The sequence below is a fragment of the Bos taurus genome, chromosome 2 (assembly GCF_002263795.3).
Source record: "Bos taurus isolate L1 Dominette 01449 registration number 42190680 breed Hereford chromosome 2, ARS-UCD2.0, whole genome shotgun sequence".
In the NCBI taxonomy this organism is placed as follows: Eukaryota; Metazoa; Chordata; class Mammalia; order Artiodactyla; family Bovidae; genus Bos; species Bos taurus.
In genome coordinates, this window is record NC_037329.1 from 98,098,306 (window position 1) to 98,126,257 (window position 27,952).

Sequence of the window (27,952 nt, forward strand, 5' to 3'; positions counted from 1 at the left end):
AGACATCACATTTTTCTAACTGAAAAGTATTAAAGGAATGTCCAAGATGAGAAATTTAGCCACATGTTCCAAAACAAAAATGAGCCTTTTAGGATTGGATTTTTTGTACCAACTGACTTCTCTACATACTGACTTTTGTAATTTTTAAAAACACATTTTATTTCCTGATGTAACAACCCAAATATGAATGTGTACTGAGAGCTGATCCATTCAGTATGTATTCATGAGTCACATAGGGCTATTTTAATTAATTAAAATGAGATACAATTAAAAATTCAGTTCTGCAGTCACACTTGCCATATTTCAAGTTCTCAGTCACCAGATGTAGCTGGCTAGTGGTTACCATACAAGACAATATAGATAGAGATTTCCATTTTTACTGAAGTTTCTATGGGATAGTGCTGTGTTAAATTTCCAGTTCCTGGTCTTAGGCTAACTTGACCTTAAAGATCTTGAAGCCATAGTAAATTCTCCTTCGAAAAATGATTGCAATGTCCCAACCTTATCTTGGCTACAGAGACTTAGGTCAAATTTAAAGCTGATGGCTACTGAAATCTGAGTGACCTTTGCTAAATAAAGGAGCATGATGACCTGAAGTGACTGACATCAGGACAAAGCTGTTCCAGCTTCCAAAAATATATAGGCAGGCAGGTACTTTTCAGAGATTTTATTTTAGAGATATCTCTTTAGAGAGTGGGAGAAGTATTTATCATTTCATCTCTTCTAAATATCCAGCTACTAACTTGCAAATTCTGCTTCTATTCTTAAAAAAGTGATAGGATGTGATAGGATGAAGTAAGTTTACACTGTGAATTTATCTATCAGCTGATCTTACTATTCAGAGCATGTGTTAAAAGGTGAAACCAAGATTTTGGGACACGGACATACAAAGTAGGAGAGAGGATATTAATAGATAGAGTCTTGAGTAAGAATGTCATTCCCAGAGAGGTTTTTTTTAAGTAACAGCTGAAAGGTCACTTTAAATTTTATCCTTGAAGACATTCAGTGAGACAGATCAAGAGCTTATTAGAATTTTCCAATAAGCCAGATTGTCACTAGAAGTGAAATAGTTCAAGCTATGTATACAATGATTTACACAAAGCTGAAGAAACGTGCTTTCACTTAAATTGCCTGGATGTTATTGTTTAGTTGCCGAGTCGTGTCGGCCTCTTTTGAGACCCCATAGATTGTAGCCTGCCAGGCTCCTCTGTCTGTGGGATTTCCGAGGCAAGAATACTGGAGTGGGTTGCCACTTCCTTCTCCAGGATACCTTCCCAGCCCAGGGATTGAATCCACATCTACTGCTTGCCACGTGGATTCTTTACCACTGCGCCACCTGGGAAGGCCAAATTGCCTGTATAATTTATATTAAACTATCTCTATCTGAATTTCCTCAGTTTTCTATTTTGCTTTCTCAGTAATATATGATTATCATTATTATTTAGTTTGTTATTGCCTATAGATTGTAATTATTCTCCTAAAATTTTATAATTCATCAACATTAAGAAAAGAACTGGGATTTTGAAAAATTAGTTTCTCTAAGCAGGAAGATAAAAGTGCAATGCAACATGAACATTCCAGACTGACCAAAATTATTTATTGGTTTATTATTTTAAGGATGTTCTTTGACCCATGGTATACAATAAAGAGCAGGGCTTGGATCTGAGATTGTCAGTATTTCACCATTCTTGTCTGGATCAGCAGACACTTAGTTTGTGTGGTATGAATATAATTCAGAGAGAAACATAAAATGTATAAAAATTCAGGGAGTCCTTCAGTTTAGAATAGTACAAATTGTTTTGTTTTTCTAAATGATGGTAAACAGATTTGGACAGTTAGTCATGGGTGTTCTTAAAATAAGGTTCAGCCAGTCTTCATAAACAATGCTTGATCTATAAAGGAAAAGGGAAAAAGAGTTAGATGTTGATTGCATCTTTTCAGAAAGAAAATGGGGAAGGAAATAATGTAAAGTGAAAAAAAAAAAGCACAAAATGAACCATCAGTCCCAAGGGATGGCATTTCCTTGCTGCACAAACCTGGTTTCCAAGTGTTGTACTTTGGACTGTGATAATATGCTTTTCTAGAGCAGTAGTTATTAAAAACTACTTTAATACAATTTAGAGTTATTCAAAGAACCTAAGATAATGCTTTTATTATTCTTATGTTCCAATTAAATCAAATAATTACTCTCTGGTTTCTTGACTCTCCACTGCATAATTATAGTACAGATAAAGATATGGTCTATTTGTTGTTTAGCTTCTAAGTTATTTCTGACTCCTTTGTGACTTCATGGACTATAACCTGCCTGGCTCCTGTGTCCATGGGGTTTTCCAGGTAAGAATTCTGGAGCATGTTGCCATTTCATTTTCTACAGAATCTTCCTGACTCAGGGATTGAACCCATGTCTCCTGCATTGGCAGATGGGTTCTTTACTGCTGAGCCACCAGGGAAGCCTTGATATGGTCTATAAATGGAGGGAAAAACCTCAAAAGTTTTTGCTTGTACACTTATACAAAAATAATCTATTTTTAAATAACCCATCTCAAGGAGTTATAATAATATAACTCATTAATATTGATATAATATTAATTATATTAATGTGTTCTGGTTAATATGAATAATTATTTATTCCAACTATTAATAACTAATATGAATAACTCTTTACATTAAATACAATGTTGAGAAAGCCTTATATATTAAAGAGGGAACAGATAGATACCTTGAGAGCTCCATTTAGTTAGACATGATGTGCTTGACAAAAGCTGTAGGGATAATACAGTTTAGAGTTAGAAAAGAGTCAAATTTAATAAAAGAACAGTATGTTAAGTTAACTTAATTCTAATTATTCTTATAATTCTTGTAACTCTAGAGTTTATTTATTTAAATTCTGTATAGCCCACTATTCTTAATACTAGATTTATGGCTTTCCCCCGATTTTGTAAATTTAGCTTTTTAAGTGTTACATTTGCATGGTTAAATGTTTTTCTTGAAAGTATCAAAGAGTTTAAAATAAAAAATGTTCTTCACCACTGTCTCCTAGCTATCTAGTTCCTTTTTATAGCTAAGTTGGTGGAGTTGTTATGCTTGCTTAGCAAGCATACAGGAGTGGGTAAGCCTTTCCTTTCTTCAGGGGGTCTTCACAACCCAGGGATCGAACCCAGGTCTCCCACATTACAGGCAGATTCTTTATCATCTAAACCACAAGGGAAGCCCCCCCAAATACAAATATATGTTATATATTTTTTTACACAAATGGTGGCAGTTCTACAAACCCTTTTGCTCTTATTTTTCTCACTGCATAATGTACTGTCTTAGAAATATTACCATAACCATAAATAAGGGTGTCCTTGTTCTTTTTTAGAGCTGTGGGGAATGTCATTGTGTAGATGTACCAAAATCTATTTGATGCATTCTATATTGTTGGACACTGTTCTTTGTTGTCGTTGTTTAGTTGCTAATTGTGTCTGACTCTTTGTGACCCTATGGACAGTTGCCTGCCAGGCTCCTCTGTTCATGGAATTCTCCAGGCAAGAAAACTGGAATGGGTTGCTATTTCCTTCTCCAGGTGACCTTCCCACTTATGGCAGTAACTGAATGTAAAATGTTGTTTATAGAAAAAATAAAGTTTAACCAAGATTGTCAGTGTAGATATGCTTAGCTGAGTATTTTCTTTTTCTCCTATCCTTTCCTGTCCTCTTCTCTTCTCTCTTTTTCATTTCTTTTCCCTCCCTTCTTCTCCCCTCTGTGTTTCTTTCCTTACTTTATCCAAGTTGTTAGACTTTATAAGTCCATATTGACATCAAAGCTATCAACATAGTTTATTGAGATGTGGTGAGATTAGTCTTTTTGGGAGGGTGGATAAGTTTTTCAGTTTTATTGCAACATTTCAAATTTACAAGTTATATCATGCAGTTTTATCTTGTATCTTTATTTTGGGTGGTGCATTGCTTTTCAGACCCTCTGGGTGAAGCTTCAGTAAAAAGGTGGCAGGAAATAGATAATTGGATACTATAAGATAAATTTCATTTGAACAAGAACACTAGATAAGGAGAACTAAATTTTAGCACCAGCCTTGCTATTAATTATGTGACCTTCACTAAGTAGCTAAACATCTTCAGCACTCAGATTCCTCATTTTCATCACTGCTTGCTGTAAAGGATTTTGTGATATCTCCAACTGTAATATTGAAGAATTAATATTAAATCTAATATTAAAATTTATTCTGACACAAATGCTGTCTCACAGAGGTGTTGTGAAGATCTAGTAAGATGGGTGATTCATGTTGATATATGGCAGAAACCAATACAATCTTGTAAAGCAATTTTCCTCCAATTAAAAATTTTAAAAAAATTTTAAAAAGATCTAATAAAAAAGTAAAAACACATTTTAATCTGTATAACAGTGCACAAAAATGTTAAAACCCACTGAAATAAAGTTTATGTATATAGTCAGATCCTTACAAGATATCTTTTTAGGGTTATTGTGTAATTGGTTGATAATAAATAATGTGTGTGTTCAACAAGAGAGTAGAGAAAAATAAGTTGTTTTAAACTCAAAAGGCATCCGGCATCAACCCAATCAGTTCAGAATTGCTGTAACCACCAGAGCACATGAAATTATACCTTCATAGTTGATGCAGCCATTGGAGTCTTCCTGACCTGCCATCAGCGCTTCCACTTCTTCTTCTTTCATCTTTTCACCTGATAAAACAAAATTCTTTGTTCAAGAAGAAAGCCAGAGAATATTCTCAAAATTCCACCATAAGTGGTAAGATTTGGACTCCTGGAGACCTCTTGTAGGATAGACACCAAGACTTTCCTGTTCCTTTGGCAGGAAGTTTGCCAATAAATTGTTTTTGAATAAATGAATTAAACGCACATTATACCTGATCATCCACACTCTATCCTGTAAGAACTGCAATGCCATATGTTACTTATTCATAACCAATAATTCAAGTTATTAAGACCATTTCCCCCAAATAAACTCACTGACATTGAGGCTAATTGAAATGGTCATTAACTTTTGACTATTCCTTTTCATTTTCCCTTTGTAGTCTTTCCCTCTACTTATTTTGGTTATAACATGATTCCCCTGAGTCATACTCCTTCCTACATACTCTGTCCTATTAAGTCCACTGAAATGAATTTTTCTTACCTAGTGTGGCTAGAACATGACGAAGTTCAGCACCCATGACGGTGCCATTGCCTTCCTTGTCGAAGACACGCAGACCCTCAACAAAGTCTTCATAAGTGCCCTGGTCCTTGTTGTTGGAAATAGCTTGCAACATGGGCAGAAATTGTTCAAACTCAATTTTCTTGGCATTCATCTCTGAAAGAAATCGCAATTTGGAGAGTTATCAGCTATCATAAAATGCTACCACTGAGTTACAAATTAAGCTTGAATGTTCATTCTGGATCATCATAAAGATCTTCATACAGCTTAAATTTCAGTTGGTAAATGGCTGCTGACAGAAAGTTTGTAACAGAGAATAGCAGGACCTCCGGACTCCTAGTGCTTGAGCTTTTATCCTTAATTCACCATTTACAAATACGTGATCATGGGCAAGTTTCTTAACCTCTTTGTGCCTCAACTTTTTAATCTTTCTTTTTTTTTTTAATTTTTTTTTTTTTTTTTACTTTACAATATTGTATTGGTTTTGCCATACATCAGCATGCATCCACCATGGGTGTACACGTGTTCCCCATTCTGAACCCCCCTCCCTCCTCCCTCCCCATACCATCCCTCTGGGTCATCCCAGTGCACCAGCCCCAAGCTTCCTGTATCCTGCATCAAACCTGGACTGGCGATTCATTTCTTATATGATATTATACATGCCATTCTCCCAAATCATCACCCCTTCCCTCTCCCACAGAGTCCAAAAGACTGTTCTATACATCTGTGTCTCTTTTGCTGTCTCGCATACAGGGTTATTGTTACCATCTTTCTAAATTCCATATATATGCATTAGTATACTGTATTGGTGTTTTTCTTTCTGGCTTACTTAACTCTGTATAATAGGCTCCAGTTTCATCCACCTCATTAGAACTGATTCAAATGTATTCTTTTTAATGGCTGAGTAATACTCCATTGTGTATATGTACCACTGCTTTCTTATCCATTCATCTGCTGAGGGACATCTAGGTTGCTTCCATGTCCTGGCAATTATAAACAGTGCTGTGATGAACAGTGGGGTACACGTGTCTCTTTCAATTCTGGTTTCCTTAGTGTGTATGCCCAGCAGTGGGCTTGCTGGGTCATAAGGCAGTTCTATTTCCAGTTTTTTAGAGAATCTCCACACTGTTCTCCATAGTGGCTGTACTAGTTTGCATTCCCACCAACAGTGTAAGAGGGTTCCCTTTTCTCCACATCCTCTCCAGCATTTATTGCTTGTAGACTTTTGGATCACAGCCGTTCTGACTGGCGTGAAATGGTACCTCATTGTGGTTTTGATTTGCATTTCTCTGATAATGAGTGATGTTGAGCATCTTTTCATGTGTTTGTTAGCCATCTGTATGTCTTCTTTGGAGAAATGTCTATTTAGTTCTTTGGCCCATTTTTTGATTGGGTCCTTATTTTTCTGGAATTGAGCTGCACGAGTTGCTTGTTTATTTTTGAGATTAGTTGTTTGTCAGTTGCTTCCTTTGCTATTATTTTCTCCCATTCTGAAGGCTGTCTTTTCACCTTGCTGATAGTTTCCTTTGTTGTGCAGAAGCTTATAATTTTAATTAGATCCCATTTGTTTATTTTTGCTTTTATTTCCAATATTCTGGAAGGTGGGTCATAGAGGATCTGGCTGTGATGTCTGTTGGAGAGTGTTTTGCCTATGTTCTCCTCTAAGATTTTTATAGTTTCTGGTCTTATGTTTAGATCTTTAATCCATTTTGAGTTTATTTTTGTGTATGGTGTTTAGTTTCATTCTTTTACAAGTGGTTGACCAGTTTTCCCAGCACCACTTGTTAAAGAGATTGTCTTTTCTCCTCTGTATATTCTTGCCTCCTTTGTCAAAGATAAGGTGTCCATAGGTGCGTGGGTTTATCTCTGGGCTTTCTATTTTGTTCCATTGATCTATATTTCTGTCTTTAATCTTTCAAAAGAGGTACTTTGTAGTGTTTTGTGAACATTAAATGAGGTAATAATGCATTCTATTACCATACCTGGGACAAACTGAATGCTTGATCAGTGTTAGCTACTATTTTATTAGTATCGTCAGTGAATAAATACTATGAATACTAGGGAAGCAATATAGAAATATACTGATAACAAACCTATTGGCATATAAATATAGCAAAACCTAGCTGAACTTTAATATGTATTCCACCATTGTTTGAGCTTTCACAGAGCTTTCAATTTCTTTAAATTTTAATTAAAAAAAAAAAAGAAGCCTATGAGAAGAATGTGCATGTTAAATACTTTGTGATCTCCTGACTTTGTGGTTTTAGAAGTCTGGAGATGATAAGAATTTCTTTAGTAACCTTCTGACAAGGCAAATGGTATTCATAGCAAAAGTATAAAACAGACTAATCAGATGTACACAAATAGATAAAGTTATGTACCCATAAATCAAAATTCCATTTACCAGTCTTTCCTCATAGTGTAGAAATCTAGTACATTGAGTAATATTGAGAAAATTAAATTTGAATGCTAAATAAATGAACATTTATCTAATAATTCCATTAAAGACAGAAGTTTGATAAGTTAGAAAATGGCATTTAAGAATGAATTTGGCTAACTGAGCTCTCACTTTATCTGATACTCTCAGCTACTTTTTGAATAAGTTATGTGGACATTTTTGTCCAAAGGAACTATAATCTGAGGAAAATTCCGGCAGACTGATTTAGAGGTAGTTTTTTTTTTCTTAATCAAATATTTTTCTTTTGTAACAAAGGAACATAGTCTTTTCTAGAAAAAAGAGATTGCCTTCCCAGTGTTATTTTCCATACGGTAAAGATAAACTGAGATATCTACTTGAAAAAAACTTCAGTTTTGTCTCTTCTGTTTTGTTCAGAGTGGTATTTTCCAACAGACTATTATACTTTGCCATGAACCATGGGATTAGAAAACATTTCCTTGTTGTTGACTAATGACTAGATTACCCTACCCAGCAATCACCTCTGCAGTTTTTCCACTTACATATTTCACTAGCTTTTGCCTTAGGATTTTCCTTGGGCAACCAAATGCAGGTTTTGGCTTAATACTTTTAATTCTTTCTGGAATTTTTATTAAGGTATCAGCTATCTATTCTTAATTAAGATAGCCAAGTTTCTTTTAAGATGGTCACAGAAGCAGGGTATATTTAGATAGCATGATGATGATGATACTAGCATTAGGTATTGTTTCCTTTCATTAACATGAAATTATGCTTATAAATTCTCAAAGGAAGGTTAGTTTATCTCATGGAGGAAAAAACTGAGACTAGATAGCCAAGAAACACAGTTACCATCAGGAGTAAATTAAATCCTATCCTATGGAACTTGTTTCTCAATAACCCTCTCTTTCTTATACATACACACACTCCCACACATGCACACACACTCCCAGCTTCTTGGAAAAACAGGTGGTTACCTTCATTGCTGGGGTTTCCCAGCACCTTCTTGACCTCTGCATTGGTGGGATTTGTGCCCAGAGCCCGAAGGACATCACCAACCTGGCTTAAGGTGATCTTGCATTCACCTGTTCTGTCGAACAGGAGAAACGCCTCCTTGAATTCTGCAAGAAGCAAGAAACATTTGGTTGCTTTTTTTCTGCCTCAAACTTACAAAGGAACCCAAAATTCGTCAAGGATCCAGTTCAAACTCTCCTCTATTTTATAACTTTTGCCAGTCTCTTAAGTTGCTGTCTTTGAATTTCCCTTTTCTGAGTTCAACGTCAACCCTCTTTTGACATTTCTTTTTGGGACTGTTTTAAAGTTGCTGCTGCTAAGTCACTTCAGTCGTGTCTGACTCTGCGCAACCCATTGACGGCAGCCCACCAGGCTCCCCCGTCCCTGGGATTCTCCAGGCAAGAACACTGGAGTGGGTTGCCATTTCCTTCCCCAATGCATGAAAGTGAAAAATGAAAGTGAAGTCGCTCAGTCGTGTCTGACTCTTCACCACCCCATGGACTGCAGCCTACCAGGCTCCTCCATCCATGGGATTTTCCAGGCAAGAGTACTGGAGTGGGTTGCCAGTGCCTTCTCCATATTTTAAAGCAGCATTTCTAATTTCAAGTCATATGTTCAGTTCAGTTGCTCAGTCATGTCCGACTCTTTGCGACCCCATGAATTGCAGCATGCGACGCCTCCCTGTCTTCCGGAGTTCACCCAGACTCACATCCATCGAGTCAGTGATGCCATCCAGCCATCTCGTCCTCTGTCGTCCCCTTTTCCTCCTGCCCCCAATCCCTCCCAGCATCAGAGTCTTTTCCTATGAGTCAACTCTTCACATGAGGTGGCCAAAGTACTGGAGTTTCAGCTTTAGCATCATTCCTTCCAAAGAACACCCAGGACTGATATCCTTTAGAATGGACTGGTTGGATCTCCTTGCAGTCCAATTATTAGATATGGAAATTGAGAATCCTCACCATATTTGTTCATATCTCCTTCATCTACCTTGGAAACAGGACTGGGTTAAGAAATTCTGATGCCTGGAGAAATCTTAAGAATTCCACATAAAATCCCTCATATAATTAACAAAGTTAATAAAAATTCAAGAAAACAAACATTAATTTGGGGTTGTGTCACATGAGGTTAACTCAAACTTCTCAAGTTATATAGAAAAACTTCTCTTGAGGTACAAACTTCCTAGACTCTCTTCTTAACTAATTTTCTTCAGGAGTAACTTCATTTTTCAGGAAAATTTTAGAAAGATGACACAAATCTCTAAGTTCTCTGGTGTCCTTTAACCACTTTAATGGGACTTTAATAGGCTCCTAGTGTAACAGAGTCAGAAGGAACCATATTTATTTGAATCTATTGCTATAGCGAGAGAAGGCAATGGCACCCCACTCCAGTACTCCTGCCTGGAAAATCCCATGGGCGGAGAAGCCTGGTAGGCTGCAGTCCATGGGGTTGCTGAGGGTCGGACACGACTGAGCGACTTCACTTTCACTTTTCACTTTCATGCATTGGAGAAGGAAATGGCAACCCACTCCAGTGTTCTTACCTGGAGAATCCCAGGGACGGGGAAGCCTGGTGAGCTGCCGTCTATGGGGTCACACAGAGTCGGACACGACTGAAGTGACTTAGCAGCGGCAGCAGCAGCATTGCTATAGTGATTGCTTTAAACTTTGTATTTTTCAGATATGACATATGATAACATGTTGCTATATAAGTTTTATTATACAGATACATATTTTAATTTAAAATTTTGTGGAGATAATTGTAGATTCACATGCAATTTTATGAAATACAAAGAGATCTCTTAAATATTCTGTCTGGGGGAAATACTATTTCCCCCCGATAGTAGCATTTTTCAAAATTATAGTATATGATATATATACACTATATGTATATATGTATGTGATCATAACCAGAATATTCACATAACCAGAATATTCACATTGATAGAGTTCACCTATTTTACTCAGATTTCCCTAGTTTTACTTGTATTCATGGGTGTATGTAAGTACACATTTTAAAAGTGTTGTCTGTTTTTATAATAGGCACGCTGTTGGTTGTGTGCATGTGTGCTCAGTCACTTCAGCCTTGTTCAACTCTTTGTGACCCTATGGACTGGAACCCACCAGGCTCCTCTGTCTGAGGGATTCTCTAAGCAAGAATACTGGACTGGGTTGCCTTGCCCTCCTCCAGGGAATCTTCCCCACACAGGGATTGAACCCACGTCCCTTATGTCTCCCGCACTAGCAGGCGGGTTTTTTTTTTTTTTTTTTTTTTTTTACCACTAGTGCTGCCTGGGAAGCCCCATTCTATGGCTTATTTGCCCTAAATTTGGTCACTTTCCATTGATAGAATTGGTTTTGCCTTTCAGAATTACATTAACCCCAAATTAAGAAGTGTACACCACAAAGACAGAAAAAGGTACTACTAAGGATTTAGGAGCAAATAAAGACATTTTAACTGAAACTACAAAGCTAAATTAAATCACTTTTTATGGTAAACCTAAAAGTATTGGTGGTGATCTGTTGGAGTTTAATACCAACACTCAAAAACTCATTTGTGAATGAGCTGGTAGAAGTGAAAGCATTCTTTTTAGGACATTAGTGGCCTCAGATCAAGAGATACTATCTAGGTAGATGACTCAGAAAAATATCTTAACTATCCCTTCATCCTCTAATCCAAGACTACTAGACATTAAATTCACAATCAACTATAGATCATGTTACCACTCTTTGCTGAAACGTCCCCCTCAAATTCTATTCAAATTGACATCACAGATAATTTGCCTTACATAAAAGACATGCTGTAGGTCCCGTGGGGTCATTAGTCAAATATAATTTTTCATCTTTCTAAGGGAATTATGAAACTGAACTGCTCTTATTACTGGCTCCAGGCTTTTAAGCAGATTGCTCAGAGGGTTCCCTATTACCCTGGTCAGATGCTGATATAGAAATAGGGTTTTATGGGCTGTAATGGAATCTCTTTGACATTAACTCTTTTGTTGATTTAAAGGCCAAGAACAGAAAGATATTGCTCTTCTTACTCCAGATTTTTAAAGCTTAGTTATTCCCTGAAGAGTCTAAAACATGGGTTAGCCAATGACTGTCTACAGGCTGGCCACCTCTTTTTGTAAATAAAGTTTGATTGGAATATAGACATGCCCATTCATTTATGTATTGTCTATGGCTGTTTTCATACCTCGGGGACAGAACTGAGATGTCTCCACAGACTGTAGTGCCAACAAAGGCTTAGATATTTACTATTTAGCCCTCTAGGAAAAATTTGCCAGCCACTAGTCTAGAACAACACTGTTCTAGGATTTTTTGTGATGATTGAAATGTTCTGTATCCAGGCTTCCCAAAAGGGTAGTAGCAACCAGCTGCCCATGGCTTTTGAGCATTAAAATATGACTAGTGCAAAGCAGAAAGTAGACTTTTAAATGCATTTATTTTTACTTAACTACTGGTTAAATTTTAAAAGCCACATGTGGCTAGTGGCAACTTTTCTGTATGGCACAGGACTTAACACCTTTAGAATGCTATAATTTTCTGGTGTTCTTGTCTTTACTCTGAACTTGTGATACATTCAAATAGAGCAGCTGTGAGAAAAGCTAATCACTGAAGAAGGAAACGAACAAAGTATGCCTTTATTTATTTCTTAAAATATAAGATTTCCTTTTAATTTAAAAGTCTCTCAAAGGGTTTTTAAGGCTTCTGTTTCTTGGTTCTACCATAGTTTGGCAGTTATAATGACACTGTAAGTTAGATATTTGCGAGGACTGGGATACAGTACCAGATATTGTAGAAGCATCATTAGTTAAAATAGATTAAAAATCAAGCAAACCATAGCAGAATTGCCAACTGTTTTCAAAACTAGTCCTTTTAGTACAATGTCAAATGACCTTGAGCTGAGTCATCAAATCATCTAATTTGTCTACATGAAGGCATTGACCATGAAGTAGATATAAATGAGTCTGTACTATAGCAAATATCCTTTTATTTTCTTTCCTTTTTTGAACTATTTTAACTGATGTCCAAATGTGAGGTATTCTTGACACTCAAGAAAAAGCTGAAAATTTTTGACTCCTTTAGGTATGCTGCTGCTAAGTCACTTCAGTTAGTGTCTGACTGTGTGTGACCCCATAGATGGCAGCCCACCAGGCTCCCCCATCCCTGGGATCCTCCAGGCAAGAACACTGGAGTGGGTTGCCATTTCCTTCTCCAATGCATGAAAGTGAAAAGTGAAAGTGAAGTCACTTAGTCGTGTCCGACTCTTTGAGACCCCATGGACTGCAGCCCACCAGGCTCTTCTATCCATGGGATTTTCCAGGCAAGAGTATTGGAGTGGGGTGCCATTGCCTTCTCTGTCCTTTAGGTATAGAATGGAGTATAATTATAATTATATTCTTATGAGTATCTTCACAATTATTTTTATATTATATATCATAAATATATAATATACACATACTTATTTTTATGACCAATACTTGTACAATATTACATAACTAAAATTTTATTATTTTATTCCATTCTTTCTATAGATGTATTTTTGTCTCTATTTAAGTATGTGACTCTTTTCCATTAAACATTTTGTCCTACACTTTCCAGTAAAAAAACAAGATTCATAGGCCATGGGATCTCTTAGATCTAAAGACCTGAAGAAGAAACAATGAAAGTGTTAGTGAAACTATTCAGATTCTTTTGAATCTCTAGAGCTTAAAGTCTTGTAATTAGAAATTGTTTCTATGAAATAAATTCCTAATTAATTCAGCTAGTTTTGATTTTGATGCTATCATTAATTTTTTGGATCTTTGAGTCAGTCTCAACATCCCTCTGGGAGTCTGTCCTGCATCTCTAAAGATGGACTAGAAAATGTCTAAGTTTCCTTCCAGTTTTTTTTTTTTTTTAAAATAAATCATTTCCCCCTCTATCTCTGAATGTACTTTTTCCCCTAAATCCACGTCACCCTCTATTTCTCTCAACTTACTGTGGTGCCTATTGAGATCATGTGTATTTGGTAACTGGGCAGTATTAGAATCAATTTTATTTTCTAAAGTGAACAATTTAGACCTGCCAAATTTCTGTTTAGGTATTTGATTAACAAATCAGCCATCCAAGATCCGCATCCTTTTTGGGGGCATATGTATAGTATTACGGAGAAGGCAATGGCACCCCAGTCCAGTACTCTTGCCTGGAAAACCCCATGGATGGAGGAGCCTGGAAGACTGCAGTCCATGGGGTTGCTGTGGGTCGGACACGACTGAGTGAATTCACTTTCACTTTTCGCTTTCATGCACTGGGGAAGGAAATGGCAACCCACTCCAGTGTTCTTGCCTGGAGAATCCCAGGGATGGGGGAGCCTGGTGGGCTGCTGTCTATGGGGTCGCACAGAGTCAGACATGACTGAAGTGACTTAGCAGCAGCAGTATAGTATTACCTACTGTATCAAATTAGTTCTATTTAGAAATCAGTGAATGCAAGAAATTATTTTGTAGTGTTTAGCTTTTGTTTGCTTAAACCTTTGATTACTGATTATAGATGAAGGGTTCATGCTGAGAGAATTTATATTTAGAGGGATTGAGAGCATTTATATTTAGAGTGACAGCACTAGCGGGGATAATTAGAAAGAGCTAATCTCATCTCAAGGGAGTTGGTTTTCTCACATGCCATCTTTATGAGTGCGCACACATTAACAACTATATCGTTTAAACTTACCATCCTGCTGTTGCTTAGAGAACTCGATCTGTTAGAAAGAAATTAACCACAAAGAATATTTTAACCAAACAAAAATGTCCTGATTTTTTAAATGTATCCAAGCTCATTCCCTGAGTAATCGTCAAAGTAAGCTCAAAAAGTATGCCTACTTTTCAGAGTTCAGGCATAGCTTGGATACTCACAGTTTGAGCCACACAGTAACATGCCTTGGAGATGAGTATTATTTCAGAAACTGAGCAGTGCTCTGCCTACCTCTGAAGCAGAGAAGCTCAATTCACTTACCAGCAATCTGCTCAGCACTGAAGGACTGCAATGGCGAGAGAGAGGAAGAAAGAAAGAAACAACTAGAACTCTTTCAAATGCATTGACAGAAGGGAGTGCTCTCTGCTCTGAGGTTTTTAGGAAGCCATGTAGGTGTCAGAGAATAAGAAGTTTGCCTTAGGATACTTTTGAATCTAGGAAAAATAAAAAGCTATTGCAAAACATAGTTAGGGAATATTTCTCTGTATCTTAACCCATGAGTCAATAATTTAACAAATGTTAAATCAAATTCTTCCTGGAACAATATCATAATCTATGGTATATTTAAGATATGTTTAATATAGATACACTGTATTAAGAACTACAGACACATTGCATTAAAAAGATCACTTTAAGTCATTCTTCTATTTAACCAGTATGTTTTACCCAATGCATCAAAAGTAGTTTATTTAATTTTAGTTATCAGCATCATTGGATTGTTTTCTTAAGGTGCAATATTTTGCTATAATTGCAGGTTTTCCCCCCCTAAATTTAGATATAATAAACCTTATGAGATATAGAAAGTTGGTGAAGCATAAAGTACTTCTTTTGCAAGTAAGATGTATTTCTGTAGTTGGCATAGTAGCTTGAATTAATCTTGTCTATCCTCAACACACCTGGATAAAAACCAAAAGTAGATTCTACAGACTCACACTGAGTATGTTCTGTCCTCAATTTCATTCCTATCTACTCTCACATCTGCCTATGAATTACAAATAGTTTTCTCGTAGCACCCACCATGATGGAGCTGCTGGGCTGCAGACAGTGGCGAAGCTGTAGAGTGAGTTGAGGGCCGCTCCAGTCCCTGAGTGGGTCCTCCCTTGCTGAGGCTGCCTTTTATTTCTGCAGAAGCTGTGACCTCACAGCTAGCATCAGGTTCCAGAGAGAAGTAGCCACTCCTCTTGGAGGGTTTTTTAACTTTCTTAGGGCAAAGGGAAGGAGAGATCTGTACCCTGAGGTCTATTTTTAGGAAATCAGAACCTAAGAGTGGATGGCCATGATGAGACCAATGCCTATCAGCACTTTTATGGTCTTTACCCCTGAGATAGTCTCTTGGAATGTCTTCCTTGAAGAAGATTCTTATTTGTTCAGTGGCAGAGGGGCTTAGAATTTCTTGAAAGACTCCTCCTGACCTCTTCACTTAGTGAATTATGGACTTTGCAAGCTTTAAGTCAGCAGTCTGGGTATAAATGGAACTTACTGGATGGGACTGGTTTGGGGTTTCAAATGGCAACTGCTATAGAAGGAAGAGCCTCTGGAGCTCTGTCCCCTGTGGTAAAGTTCAGAGGACTTGAAAGGGACACACATATTCTGTGTGCTTCTTAAGGTCCTACCAAGTGAAAATCTGGTCAGTTTGTGAGACCTCCAACTAAAGACCATTCTTTTGCACATTGTACTCTCAGAAGTATAGAATTCATTTAAGCCAGGGATGGTTTTAATCTCCATTTTTAGTATTCTTCCTTAGTATTCTTACCTTAGGGGTAGGTATTAGATTCCTTCCTTGTTCTCTTTAGGAGAAGGAAATGGTAAACCACTCCAGTATTCTTGCCTGGAAAATTCCATGCACAGAGGAGCCTGGCAGGCCATAGTCCATGGGGTCGAAAAGAGTTGGACTCAACTAAATGACTGAGCGTACACTGTTCCCTTTATGGTGGCTGACTAGTCATATTTTTTGAATTTATGAAATTCTTCTAAGAGGGAAAGCTGACGGGCCATTTTGTATTCTTTTCCCTCTCATTCTATACATATTCTTTTAAATTTTATAAACGTTGCTTACTTTCTTACTAGAACATGCTGTTTCCCTTTCTGTCATGTCAAACACTTTGTGACTCAGTCACCAGACTGAGAACCAAAAGAATCCAAAATAAAGACTGTGAAATGCAAAGTTGTAATTTCAAATTTTAAAGGTGTCCATGGGATTGGTATTAAATTTTCATGGCAGCTTACATGAAAATAGGTAATTTCCTATTTCCTACACTTCCTAGAATGATATTGGGAAAAGATCAGTCTAAATGCCCACTAAAACTCAGACATATTTGTTAGTTTTCTATATACTTAAAAGCAGCTCAAAGGCATAACAAATGTTAGCGATAAATTCCAATTTAAGTACTATTTTAGCAACTATTTTTAAGAAAATGATCACGAAAAGCATAGTCACCCTCTGCTAGACAGATGTATACTTTGCAACTTTCCCCAAGCCATTTGGAAAGAAATCAACATTTAAATGTATGTCTTTTTTTTTTTTTTTGTCCAAAGTCTACAAGTAGTGAAGAAAATCTGATAGACTCTGAGTCCCAAAATGAGGATTGAAAGTATAACTTTAGCAGTATTAGAAGCCATATACACATATTTTCATGAATAGATTGACATTTTGAAAGTTGTTGGGAAATAGAAGTTAATAAAAAAATTTAAGTCCTTTGAATCATTAGGGGAAAATGAAAGAAAGGGACCAAGGTGGAAATTTGTCACCTTCGATGACTATAATTTGGAGTCTCAAGACTTTTGATGCACAAATTAAAGCCATTACAGCATACCATCTTTCTTTGTTTTAGTTTTAGGTATTGTGTCATTAAATTTGAATTGCCCTATGATCAGCATTGAGAACTATCATATTCTTTATTAAATCATCGAAGTTACCCTATATAATACTCATCATGCTGCTGCTGCTGCTAAGTCGCTTCAGTCGTGTCCGACTCTGTGCGACCCCAGAGACTGCAGCCCACCCATCCCTGGGGTTCTCCAGGCAAGAACACTGGAGTGGGTTGCCATTGCCTTCTTCAGTGCATGAAAGTGAAAAGTGAAAGTGAAGTTGCTCAGTCGTGTCCGACTCTTAGCGACCCCATGGACTGCAGCCTACCAGGCTCCTCCGTCCATGGGATTTTCCAGGCAGGAGTACTGGAGTGAGGTGCCATTACCCTACATAATGCTCATTTTCTTTTTTTCAGATAGAAAAATGAGTCCTTGAATACATATAAAATACAATGTGTGCAAAATCTGTTGTGTAAACTGGAAAGTCATTTTAATAGCTGTATTTATGTTATAAACAAGTTATTCATAGAAACTTGCATACTATGTAAAAGTTTATTATTTATTAAAATACAATGGAGGCAGTTATCACACTACTTCACTCTAGTTTTTAATCCATATATTTATCACATAGAGAATGAGAGTTTGATTTTTTTTAATGCTTATTGAGGAAAGAAAACATTTAAAAAAGTTATTGATAATGCTAGAGAAGGCTATAGTCTAGTCTAGTCTAGAGAATAAACTATAGTTTAAAAGTCAAAAGACCTAGACACTGGCCTCATAGAATAAATGGAAGATGATATTTATTCTCTGGTACACTTTTACACTTTGACAAATGGTAAAAACTTTCACTTGTATCTCTTCCTGGGTGTTATAATAATGAAATAATCAACCCTTTGTACAAAGGCAGGATATGAATACAAAATGTCAGTTGATTTTGGACTCCATTTGCTATGGTATCATTTTATTTTGAAAGTTAGATTTAAGTCTCTTCTATCTGGAATGTTCTCCTGTCATCTCTGTTTCTTGGAAATTAATTATCCTTCAAAACCCTTGAAAGAACCTTTTCTATTTGTCTAACTCCTTTCTCCCACTTCAGTATGTTTAACCTTCTGATTTTAAACTTCTGGGAAGCACAGGCTGCTACTGGAGATCAGTTCCCTTGGTCCGTGATGTGAACCTGAGTGTGAGCCGACCTCTCCCTCCTGGAGAGCTGCCTCTGCCTTATTCTTAGATCGTGTCCCCCATGATCCTATACAATACCTTGTCTACGTTAGATACTCAACAGAATTTTCGTTAAATTAAAATCTTTAGAACAGGGATTTCCCAGGTGGCGCTAGTGGTAAAGAATCTGCCTGCCAATGCAGGAGACCTAGGTTTGATTCCTGGGTCAGGAAGATACCCTGGAGAAGGAAACAGCATCCCACTCCAGTATTCTTGCCTGGAGAATCCCATAGACAGAGGAGACTGGCAGGCTACAGTCCATGGGGTCACAAAGAGTCAGACACGACTGAAGCGACTTAGCACATAGCACAGCACAGAACAGGTGTACTGTGAGTTCCTCCTTCAAACATGTTTCCTCCTCTATATTATCTTCCTGGAGGGGAGAGACCTTGTCAGTTCCTTTAAAGAACTTATATTCTAGAGGAAGGGGCACTGGTGCACTCATTCTCCTTTGGTACTGCATCTCCAGCACCTAGAACTGCCAGGCACATAGTTAGTAGGCATGCTTATTTAAAATTATTGATATTATGTGCATGCGTGCACGCTAAATCACTTCAATTGTGTTTGACTCTGCGACTCTATGGACTGTAAACTGGCCAGGCTCCTCTGTCCATGGATTCTCCAGGCAAGAATATTGGAGTGGGTTGCCATGCCCTTCTCCAGGGGATCTTCCTGACCCACGGAATGAACCCGCATCTCCTGTGTATCCTGCACTGCAGGCAGATTCTTTCCTGCTGAGCCAAAGGAAAGCCCTTATTGATGTATATGCCTTTATCTTTCCATAACATTTCTTTAGATTTTATATAAATGTTATGATCAGGACTTCTAATTGACCATCTCCTATTTTTTTTAAGCGTTTTTTTTTTTTTTTTCATTTTAGTCTACATACTAAAATGACTTGGTAAAAGTAACTACATTCCACATTTTTATGATTCATGTAGTAAACAGTATTGGATTTAGATATGTAGTAGACAAGATACTGGTCCTAAAAAAGATTTTTATTGCAATGTTTTCAGATTGTTTCTCACTTTGAGAAATATTTTTCTAATAGTAATCATGAGGTTTGGTTAACTGATTAAAGACAAGACAAAGCTGCTGGTATATAGAAAGAGTTGATTTATAGGAAAAATATTAATATGCATTTACTCAAACAGGCTGTCAGACTGATGTATGTTAATCTTTAGTATAATATGAAGAGCTGTAATTAAAGATGATCCGGGAGATATGTGATGTTGAGTGCTGAGGGCTAATGCCCTAAGAAGGAAGATAGACTGTAGTTTTTAAAGAGCTTAATCATCACTGCTAGATACAAAGGAGAATGACTGGTGAGGTTAAGTAAAGTCCTTACTCTAACCGCTTTTCAATCTAGAAAACATTGTTGCATGTTTGTTGATTTAATGCCTGGCAGGGAGAACAAAGACCTGGATGTAAGCAAACCCTAACAAAAACTTAATTATTTTTACTCCAACCTTAGAGTTATGAGGAATTATTGTAAAAGGCAGGCAGAAGTACCATTTTGGAACTCTGAGAGTTTCGTGCTTCAGAACAGTTCACTTAATTTATTTTATTGCACTTTTTATTTCAACAAAGGATATATTTAGCCTGGTGACTCTCATATGGTGTAAAAAGGAGAAATTAAGAGCAATGAGAATACAGTACCAGCCTGAGTTGTCTAATGTAAGAAAGAAGAGATGGCTATATTGGATAAATTGATCCAAACAGAAGAAGAAATGAGTAATTCTGTGCTTAGAATGCCTAAACTAGTCACCTGAATTCACTCACATTAGATCAAAGGCTGGATTATTAAAACAATACATTTTAGACCTACAGGAATTAACAGAGAAGTTTAAATGAATTTTAATAAAAAATTTAAAATGTGACCTAAGTCTGTACTTCTTTGGATTTCTCATCAGCTTTCCCATTGTTAATAGTTGAGAAACAAATCTAAGATTTCTTGAGTTGCTTCTGTTCTACTTTGTGCATTTGTGTGTAATTTAATTAAAAATCCAAATTGTGTTTATCTTCTTTCCTTCCTCTTTTTATTTTTAAAATAAGGGCATTAGAATAAAAGTCTTTGTGTATGTATTTTAAGGAATTATAAGTATCTTTTTTTTCCTACTTTTCTGGAGTAGAACTTCCTTTTGTAACAACAAGGATATGTGAATATTGATATTATTATTTTGGTGATTTCAGGTCTTTCGATAGGGAAGAAAAAGTCCTAGATGGGGCTTGAGGTATTCAAAATTTTGTTCTGGTGCTTCTGTAATGAATCATGTCTTTTGATTAAATAACTTCTCTTATCTAGGTTATCAGTTCAGTTCAGTTACTCAGTGGTGTCCGCTCTTTGCTACCCCATGGACTGCGGCACGCCAGGCTTCCCTGTCCATCATTAACTCCTGCAGCCTACTCAAACTCTTGTCCATCGTGTTTCATCCTCTGTCATCCCCTTCTCCCACCTTCAATCTTTCCTAGCATCAGGGTCTTTTCCAATGAGTCGATTCTTCGCATCAGGTGGCCAAAGTATTGGGGATTCAGCTTCAACATCAGTCCTTCCAGTAAATATTCAGAACTGATTTCCTTTAGGATTGACTGGTTGGATCTCCTTGCAGTCCAAGGGACTCTCAAGAGTCTTCTCCAACACCACAGTTCAAAAGCATCAATTCTTCTGTGCTCAGCTTTCTTTATAGTCCAACTCTCACATCCATACGTGACTACTGGAAAAACCAAAGCTTTGACTAGAAGGACCTTTGTTGGTAAAGTAATGTCTCTGAGTTATAGCTTCCTCAAATAAGAGATATTATTCTTTATGGTTTCTAGGATTGCTTGTGGTTCTATAATGTTTTGAGTTTTTAATCCTTTTCTCAGTAGTATCTACAGCAAGTCGCTTTTTTCCCATGGAAAAAAGTTGCCTAAAAATTTGATATATTACTTTGAAACAGTTTAGATAAAGAGGAGTTGAGCAAAACAAAATTTTGTAACACTGTTCTAATGAGTGTTTTATATCTTACTTATATCAGAAGGTGGCATATCATTGGGTACCTAACTAGGTACAAAGAACCTCACATGCCACAGTGAAAGGAAGAAAGTCAAGTTGAATAAGATGTAGTTTTATCTTAAGGAAAAAATTTTCTGCTCTGGCTTCAGTCCACTATTATTGATTTATGATCAAGATGACAAGAGTTTATTATTTATATCATTGACATTTTCACCAGCATAATCGAAGCCATTACTACTTGTATAGTGCAATTTTTGTCTTCCAGATTCTGATTTGGGAGGAGAAAGAAACTGTAGAACTTGATATAGGAACAAATTATAGAAGATCTCCTTTTCATACAAAAAGTATTCTAGTATGAAGAGAAGAAGAAAAAAATGTGGCATCAGCAGACTAAATATAATCCTTGCCACAATTTCCATGAGTCAGATGGTGTTTAATGCTGGGTAATTATGGAAAGGCTTCTGAAGACAACTTGCCAGGGGGTTCATTCGCAGTACTAAAATGTCGAGAGGCTAAATTTGGCTCTGTCACTTTGTGGTCTCCTTGTCTTACAAAAATTTCATTATCTTTATTAAAAGTGCTATTCACTAATTATTGGTAAACATTCCTATTCCCTTCCAAACCGCCTTTACTTTGCGAAGACATTATCTAGTTAAATATTATTTAAAATATAATTTTAGACAAAGTTACAGAATGCCCTTTCATATTTTCTCACTCCACTCCACCTGTTCTCTTCTTTTACAGGGTAGACATTTCAAAGTGGAAACTTGATACTAATACTTAGTGATAGTCTCAAATAATTTTTGATTTACTTCTGAAGTTATAATCATGCCACAAATGGATGAATATTGCAACTGGTTGACATTCTAGTTGTATTAAAAGGCCAGGGTAAAATAAGACAGATTCTTAAAATTATATGAAGAAAAATTAGTAACAACTTACATCTTCACATATTCCTTCTAATTAGAAATTGACTATATGTCTCCTTTCCCTCTTTCTTTTCCTCAGACTAGTTACGATTTAATCATTATACATGTGGCATTATGTTTCTTTATATCACCCAAAAGACTATTTGGTTGAGATTTGCAGTTATTTGTAAACAAAATATAAACCCATACTATTCTTAGACTATTAGTCTGATGGCAAAATTTGCAGGTCAGTTTTGATATAAGGGCATGTTTAATTAAACAAAAGCAAAATTATTTTAAAATTCAATAAGTTTCACTACTTTTAACAACATTTAAATATATTTTGGTATAATTTTTTCCAGCTTTATTGAAATATGATTGACATATAATATTGTATAAGTTTAACATGTACAACATGATTTAACATGTGATGATTTTGATGATTACCACAATAAGTTTAGTTGGTTAATATAACCATCATATTACTTAGTTATCTTTTTTGTGGTGAAAACCACATAATTTGCTCTTTTAGCAATTTTCAAGTATACTACATGGTACTGTTAACTATAGTCATTATATTGTATTTTAGATCCTTAGAACTCAGTAATCTTTTAACTGCACATTTGTACCCTCTGATAATGTTCACTCTTTTCTCCCATCCCCACCCCACCCTGGCAATTACCAGTCTGCTCTCATAACAGCATTTTTGATATCCATGTTCCATTTACAACTTTTTACAGGAAGCTGGACCAAAGTGACTAGGGTGTCTTTCTGGGATCCTAATATCTCACCTTCCACCTGTAAATGAGAACACCCAACCTGTCAGCAACAGGTGCTAAGATAAGGGAAAGCTGAGGAAAACAGAACAGTAATGAATTGCCAAGATGAAAGGTCTCGATGAACTAGCTCTGATGGGTGCCTGTAACCCTCTCCCCCGGTTGTAGAGGGCTGTGCAGGGCAACATGAGAGTCACTCTTACATTGATCACTCTTACCCTCATCCTTAAGAGCAAAAAGTCTTCTTTTCACATTCTTAGAAATAGCAACTTACCCTTTATAACAGAAGGTAGTTTAGGAAATGGTTAATACAGTTGACTCTGGATTTACCCTGGTAGGTGATATCCTAGATCTATCACACACTTGTTATTTGAACATGGGCTTGACATTGAACCTCATTTAGGCTTGATTTCTTGCAAAATGTAGCTAAAAACAACCTGAGTGTAATGTTTTTACTATTAAATATTATAATTAGACACAGAATAAATTCATAACAAATATTGATTATTAAAATAGCTTTATAATATTCAAACCTTTTTATAAGCTCATTTATTTTTCCAACAATTCTTCTAAGTGGGACTGGGTTTGTATTAGCTTTGTTAGTGAAAGTCGCTCAGTCATGTCCAACTCTTTGCAACCCCATGGACTATACATTCGCATGGACTATACAGTTCATGGAATTCTCCAGACCAGAATATTGGAGTGGGTAACCTTTCCCTTCTCCAGGGGATCTTCCCAACCCAGGGATTTAACCCAGGGCTCCCGCATTGCAGGTCGATTCTTTACCAGCTGAGCCACAAGGGAAGTCCTATCTTTGTTAGGGATGAGAAAAAATAACTTATAGATTAACACCAGCAATCCTATACCTGGACTAGAACAAGTCAGATGTTGCAATGAATACATAATATTTGCCTCCACTGAATACTCATCAGTAAAGAGATACATTTATTGGGAATGCTATATTTCCACCTTATCCATTAAATTGCAAGTTTAAGGCTTCCCAACACATGGTCAATTGTTGCTGTGAAACTTGTTACTGACGAGTTTCTGTCAATGCATTCTGTACCTTTACAACTTTTTTTAAATGTTTCCCACAGTATATTGTCAGGGCTCACCTGACTGAGTGATGACTACAGCAAGAATTAAAATTTAAGCAGCACAATGATAGACATATTCAAAATCTCATCACTTCAGAGCAATCCCAACGTACCAGCTAAGGCATGCATCATGCAAAAAATTTGCTTAAAGTGAAGATCTTTTAAAATCTAGGCAAATGATCATCTCATTGCTTATCTACTTCTGTTATTTCATTTGGTTGTCGTTTTGGGCAACAGGTGTTAAATCTTGTTTGTATTTGCAGCTAAACTCATAATGGGTTTTACTTCCTACATTTGCAATTCTCTCAGGCAATGTTCTAAAGTATCACTTTCTGAAAGCAAAGAGTGCTTAGAACCACCCAGGACAATAGCTTTAGTGCTCAGATATCAGCATAGCTGATGTTTGAAAAGGATACTCATAGAAAATCCATGGGGCAAGGGCATATCAGGTAAGCCATCCCTCAGAAAATGTCAAAGGTTTAATGTCAGAACAACCAAAGAAATGTCCTAAACAAATAACCAATAAAGCTGGAAATCAGGTTGGAAAACCCATTTAAGAAATTGATAAAACCAATTCATATTGTTCATAGTTTATGGAGAGTCAAATATATGGCTAGTAACATAACTGAGATAGTATTGAGGGATTAAAAATTATGATTGCTATGATTATACTACACAAAGATAGTTCCACTTAAACTTCAGCCCTACTCAAAGTATAAAGAACAGCTAGATTTCTAATCTTATATGATTTATGAAAGACAGTGTAAAATCCAATTAAGTTTTTTTTCCTTTATCGAGTTTTCAGAAAGTTAATGAACGCTTATAATAGCTCTATTAATTTCTTTAAAGTCCATTTTCTCTGCTTGAAAAAAGTTTATAACTTATATGAGGTAATATATCTAGAAATATCATGGAGTGATTAAAAACACCATAATATGAAATGTTTTAATGCACATCTTAATTAGCCTTCTTACCTATTGGGATGAAATTAGATTTTATAAATTTCTCAAGTTGCATCACATTCTTTGGCTATGTTATCATATGTATAAATATGTTCTGATTTCATATTGTTGAATACATATCATTAAAGCCATTTAAATTCTTTTACAAAAATATATTTCAATTCTGTTTTTTTCTTTTTCTCTTTCTATTAAGAATGAGCTCTCTGAATGAAAGATAATGTTTCTTCTAGATTCATTTAACGTCCCTTTTTGGTTTGTGTTCCTTATTAAAATCCATCACTTCTTTCATTCTACAATGAAATAGTGAAGATGGAGTATATCCTATCCTTACAGAGACTCTCTCGGAGAAATTACTTTTTTTTTTTTTTTGTGCTAGCTCACAGTAGCATTATTTCAAGATACAGATGAAAGGATACACCAGTTTTCAAGATACAGAAAAGCATCACTTCTCTGCTACAAAGAAGCAATCAGTTTAATTTTGGGATTTGAAAAATGATTCCATATTTGTCTTTTCTTGGAGACTTTTACCTGCCAAACTAAAATTTTATTTACTTACTTATTCTTACACAGTTCCTTGGGGAAGAAAATTAATGCCTGTTTTCATTAGTGGGATACTTCATTTTCTCCTTAAGAAGGCACATTTTTTCCTTTCCAAATGCTTGTAGTCCCAGATACAAAAGGGTGGTATTGTCTTATAAATCATGATAAATATAAAGAGGAATTGCTTTGACAGTGATTCATATCTTTAGTGTTAATATAAAATGGAGAGTCAAAGAATAGAGGCAGTTGAAATTATTGTAGTGTCTGTAATCTTGCTTATTGTACAGTGTAGTCAGTGTGCATGTATAAGATACATTAACCAGTATTGCTAGAGATGAAAACTTTGATTTTCTCCTAATGAACTGTATGCATACAGTCCTCAAGATAGAAAAACATGTATTGGAAGACATAACATTCATTTCTTCTCCTAAGTGGATATTCATTAAGAATAGTTCCTAACCAATATTAGATTCTATGATGAACTTTTTTCAAATATGACTTCAGTGACTTACAAACTCAGAATAAAATATCTATGATGATCTACTTCTACTTTGAGATATAAAATTTCATATTTAACTGGACTACTATAAAAATTTTAAATATATTTACTTAATGTTATCACATACATCTAAGGGTAATCTAATTCAATATTTTTGTCAAAATATTTTAGGTATCTACAATTATACTAAAATAGTTAATGAATTATTTATTTATAGGTTAGCTTGATTGTTGCAAGTAAACAACATATTAAATACTAACAAGGATTAAGTTAGCAAAATTCAGATTTATTAAGCATAGAACTGTTGGCTTCAGTGAAATGATCACCTCCTAGGCACTTTCAGCTACTAGTTTTCCATATAAGGCAGGGTTCCCTTAATGAAGATTTTCAAACTGTCATTTGGACCAATCAGAGCCCAGGGAATGAAGAGACAGTGCACATTTGATAGGTCATATCACTGAGAAGTAACAGGCACATCCATAGCATCATTTTTCCAAAAGCAGATAACCTTTCAGCAGTCGAGAACTTTGATCACAGCAAAATGTTGACACAAAAATCAATCACATTCTCCTTAGTTCAAGATGAGTATGCAAGGAAGAGCTCAAAGACATAAGCTCAAAGCCATATAACTAACAAGTTTTACAATATTGGTGGTGGGAGGGTTAGTTTCATTTAGAAGCAACTCACATTCTGAATTAAATGCTGTATATAAATAAGCAAGATGACAGTTATAGTCACTGAAACACTTGAGTGCATAGTTGTCTGCACTGAGATCTCATTTAGTGTTGTATCAAATTTTATTAAGCAAAGCTGAAGGGGGAATTAACTTGAGTTGCAAAAATCTCTTTTTCAGATGAAATAAAGCAGCTGTCAAATACATCTAGGACAACTGGGTCATCAGCTGTTTTTAAATTTTTGGAAACAAGTAGGGACTAAAACTCTCTTTTTAATGTAGCTTTAAGGAAGAGTTCCAGTTTCCAGAGATTTTATTTAAAAAAAAGAAATCATTGGTTTCAATGTTTGTAAAACATAGACTTTGACAATTGAGGGAAAAAAAGAAACAGAAAACAAAGACTACAGCAAATACAGGTTTCAAGTATAATATACTCGTAATAATTTTACTGAAATTATATGCTGCAGTTTTGTTTTAAATTTTTTAAAATCAGGATTCTCCTCTATCCAGATCTATCTGTTTGCTTAGTAATTCCATTCCTCTCAATGAAAAACATGCCCCCTCTGCAAGTCCCTAGTGTTCCCACCGTTAAGAGATGTTTCAGTGACCAAACAATTCACCCTTTTTGTTACCTTGATGGCAGAGAGGTCAATCTTTTCTTCTTTGGGTGGGGCAGGTGCAGGTGCTGGGGCAGGGGCCGGGGCCGGGGCGGGGGCAGCGGCAGCAGCAGGTTTCTTTACGTCCTTCTTTGGTGCCATTTTGTTTAAAAGGATGGGTTAAAAAAAAATGAGAGAGAAGGAGCACCTCCAAAAGAACCTGTCAAAGTGATTCTTGGAAGAGGAGTGGTGGCTCGGTTGATCCACAGCCCAGTGTCTTGCAGGTGGACCCAGAGTGTTAAACGGTATAAGGGCATGCATATATATTTCACTTAGTGCCTAACAGAATCTTGACACTTGGGGCTGGATTGGACAGTTCCCTAGTCCAGGGGGATGGCATTCCGGCTCAGACTATAAATGGAATCAAAAGGGTTAGGGCTTCATCAATTTTTTTAACTCCTCTTGCTTTCCACCCCACCCCCCTGCCCCCGCCACCTTCATATATAAAGGAGAAAGAAGTATGACAAAGCCAGCCAGCTTTAGATCCGT

The 27,952-nt window shown here is 36.3% G+C and overlaps 1 protein-coding gene across 4 annotated transcripts; it reads right to left on the minus strand.

The window, feature by feature from the left end:
- Positions 1-1,575: 1,575 nt before the first annotated feature.
- On the minus strand, positions 1,576-27,703 carry MYL1 (myosin light chain 1). 4 transcript variants are annotated; one of them, XM_005202716.4, is made up of 7 exons: positions 27,440-27,703; positions 14,308-14,335; positions 8,563-8,706; positions 5,155-5,328; positions 4,623-4,700; positions 2,720-2,762; positions 1,576-1,892 (listed from the first exon to the last, which is right to left on the minus strand). In XM_005202716.4, the coding sequence occupies exons 1-6, from the start codon at positions 27,563-27,565 to the stop codon at positions 2,734-2,736; spliced, it is 579 nt and encodes a 192-aa protein (XP_005202773.1). In that variant the 5' UTR covers positions 27,566-27,703; the 3' UTR covers positions 1,576-1,892; positions 2,720-2,733. The 4 variants fall into 4 exon arrangements, with proteins under 4 accessions (XP_005202773.1, XP_010800545.1, XP_005202774.1 ...); XM_010802243.4 differs by lacking the exon at positions 27,440-27,703 and adding an exon at positions 15,346-15,418; XM_005202717.5 differs by lacking the exons at positions 14,308-14,335; positions 27,440-27,703 and adding exons at positions 14,590-14,614; positions 15,346-15,418.
- Positions 27,704-27,952: the final 249 nt, after the last annotated feature.